Genomic DNA, 3,217 nt, shown 5'->3' with positions numbered 1-3,217 from the left:
GATTTGATAAAAGATTAACAATACCGAGAGAGAGATCCCTACCTAGTAACAAAGGTGTTTGTTGTTTGTCAACACTTCTTTGCCTAGTATTGAATATAAAATTAGGTAAGACTTGAACCAGACAACATACCTCTTAACATTAAGGCCTGAAGTGAAACAGGTTCAAGTACACTACAACTCATGACCATATATTTTAAGAGATAAAATAGGTATATATGACCATATATTTTAAGAGATAAAATAGGTATATATTTCAAGCATGGTATGATAAAATTGGTCATTTCTGTGAGTAAACTAACAATAGTTTAATGTTTTTCCTTGACTGAAAAGTCCAGAGAGATCATATGCGAAGCAAACACTTCTTCTTTACTGTGAGATAAAAATTTGCCGTCAATGGCGGAATTTCTAGCAGAACAAATTATCTCAACTGTAACGTTTGACCATCACTAGAAAATGCGTGGATTTTATAATCTCGAGGCAAATTTGCGCTGTGGGGTCACCGTCTCCACACGGCGCCCGCTCTGACGTATATACACATACTTTTCAATGGTATATACAATGTATATACGCAGACGGCTCAATGGAACAATACTCTAACCAATCCGCTCGGAAACAATAATCCCAAATCGCACGCCATGGAAGCAAAGCTTAAAATATACAACCACGAGACAATTGCAGAGAATCCATTTTCCTTGCGCCATTATTATAATCACTGATATAATTGTTTTCTGTAACTACTGACATTCAACACGCGGAAAACCAGTGAGTCTGATAAACATCGGGTTGTTCAACAAAGATGGCATCTTTGGTACAAACTGGTAGACTAGCCGCGTGCTTTAATTATCTAGCTGTAGTAGTAGTAGGTTTAATGCCGCCCACCGGCCAGAGCTGAGGAAACCGCGTAAAATGAACTTTGTTTTTTATTGAATTTTGATTGTCCCTGTATGGAAGATTCCGTGGGGGTTTAAATTCTTCCAGGGACGCTTCTGATCTCATCAGACGGGTCGCGATTGCTCTTTGCTGAACGACAATTTGAACTTTGATTCTCTACTGTTCATACCTGCAATCCAAAGTCAACCGCCGCCCGCCGCAACCCTAAGGATATATACAATGTATATACAAAAAGTTTTGAGGATATATACAGTGTGTATATCATTGAACAGCCTGTGTAGAATTCTGGCTTCGTTTCTGTGGAGGGTATAAAGTCCGACAGTGAGCATAGGATATAAAGACTTGCAGGGAGCAAGGATAGGGACATAAATTTGCGTTGCGGAGAAGATTGAACCGCTGTTGACTTGACTTGGCACTAGGGTTTCATCTGGTTACAGCGAACTGCTGGTGTATTTATTCATTCATTTACCTTCTGGATCTTGCGAAAGGAAAAATATACGATTTTTGATTTCTGTGAAAGTAGGAATGGATCCTGAGCAGAGAGCGAGAGGCAAGAAGGAACTGCAACTTCATGGTCCAAGGCCGGCGCCTTTAAAGATTTCAAAGGATTCTCACAAAATTCGAAAGCCTGCGGTTCCGATTCCTAACAGATCGCAGCCTGTGATAATTTACACGGAATCTCCGAAGATTATTCACATCGAAGCTCACAACTTTATGACTCTGGTTCAACGCCTCACCGGCAGCTCTTCTTCCTCGGAAAGCCCTGATCTTCATCATGATGATAAAAGAGAGGATTTGGAGGAGAAAATTGCTGAGGAATCCTCTTCAGCGGACCAGGGTTCCAGGTCTGAAAATTTCGATATGAATGAAAAGCAGGAAGAAACGGCAAATATGGAGAATAAGGCTGATTATAAGACCTTAAAATTGCAGCCGCCGCCGGTCTTTTCTCCACTGTCGCCCAATTTCTTTCTGCCATCGCCGCAGCTTCTGTCACCGAACATATTTCGAGATCTTCCCCTCTTTACTCCAAATTTCGACAACTTTTTCTACTCGCCGGGGCATTTTTATAGGTTCTCGGAGCCCTTCACTCCTCCTCAAAGGACGCCTCCGGCCTCCATCATTTCACCCTCTCCCACTGCCAATACTCACCCGCAGTGTTAAAGACTATTTGTTACACAAACGGGGTTGTTATGATGAGTATATATTGTGTATATACGATCTGGTTCCTCCCCTAGTTAAAGATGAAGATTTCTCTTCTCTTTAATGAATTTCATAGCAAACAACCTCATTTCAGAGGTAATTCATGTTCATTTAATTTGACTGTAAACTATTATCTTTATTCATTGATTCGATTTGTAGTTCAGTTTCAGATCCACACCAGACATGTCATAAATAAGATCATTTATCATTTAATCATTTAGAGAACATTTCAGCTCTTCTTTTCATTGCCGTCACAATTTACAAAAAAAGTTTTTGGAGTTAACTATCTATGTTTCATTTCACTCGGTGATCTATCATATTTGACATGCCACATAATGAATTTCATAGTAAACAACCTCATTTCAGAGGTAATTCATGTTCATTTAATTTGACTGTAAATTAATATTTTCATTCATTTATTCGATTTGTAGTTTAGTTTCAGATCCACACCAGACATGTCATAAATAATATCATTTATCATTTAGAGAGCATTTCAGCTCTTCTCTTCATGGCCGTCACAATTTACAAAAATTGTTTTTGGAATTAACTCTCTATGTTTCAGATCACTCGGTGATCTATCATATTCGACTTACCACAATTTTCTTTTATAAATACAAAGATTTTTTCTACCAGTTTGCAATTTTCTTTTGTAAATACAAAGATTTTTTCTACCAGTCACTTGCAGATAATATTTGCTATGTGCTGTTCTTCTGTATTAATATCTTCCTTTATTTTAGATGGCGGCGATATTAATGCTTTATTTTCTTTAAATATACAATCTGTGTAGCTCTGCGATTAAAATTTAATCAGGTGGAAGATGATCAGAACTCTGCAATATTCAATTACAGATTCTCAACGAGAATTGACAAATGAATTCTCGGTTATTAAAATTAAACTAAGTTACGCAGTGATTGCTGGAAGATCACGTTCCATGTTCTTAAAATCCGCCATGACGTAATATTTTGGCTATTTACAGCAGAATGAGCTACAGTTTGAAGTAAATTGTTACCAGGGACAAAGATTTTAGAAAGAAATTACTTTATCCTGGCATCGATTGAGCTGGTTTAATTTATTTTTTCGACGTCATTGCTTTGCCAACAGTGATGATGATGACCGCTATCGATTT

At 37.9% G+C, this 3,217-nt stretch overlaps 1 protein-coding gene across 1 annotated transcript; it reads left to right on the top strand.

Annotated features, from left to right (window-relative positions):
* Window positions 1–531: 531 nt before the first annotated feature.
* Window positions 532–2,304, top strand: LOC131027208 (VQ motif-containing protein 8, chloroplastic). The gene has a single exon (XM_057957212.2). It carries the CDS (start codon window positions 1,417–1,419, stop codon window positions 2,050–2,052), a length of 636 nt encoding a protein of 211 aa, XP_057813195.2. The 5' UTR covers window positions 532–1,416; the 3' UTR covers window positions 2,053–2,304.
* Window positions 2,305–3,217: the final 913 nt, after the last annotated feature.

Source organism: Cryptomeria japonica, chromosome 2 (genome assembly GCF_030272615.1).
Source record: "Cryptomeria japonica chromosome 2, Sugi_1.0, whole genome shotgun sequence".
Lineage (NCBI taxonomy): Eukaryota > Viridiplantae > Streptophyta > Pinopsida > Cupressales > Cupressaceae > Cryptomeria > Cryptomeria japonica.
This window is presented reverse-complemented; position numbering and strand designations above follow the sequence as displayed.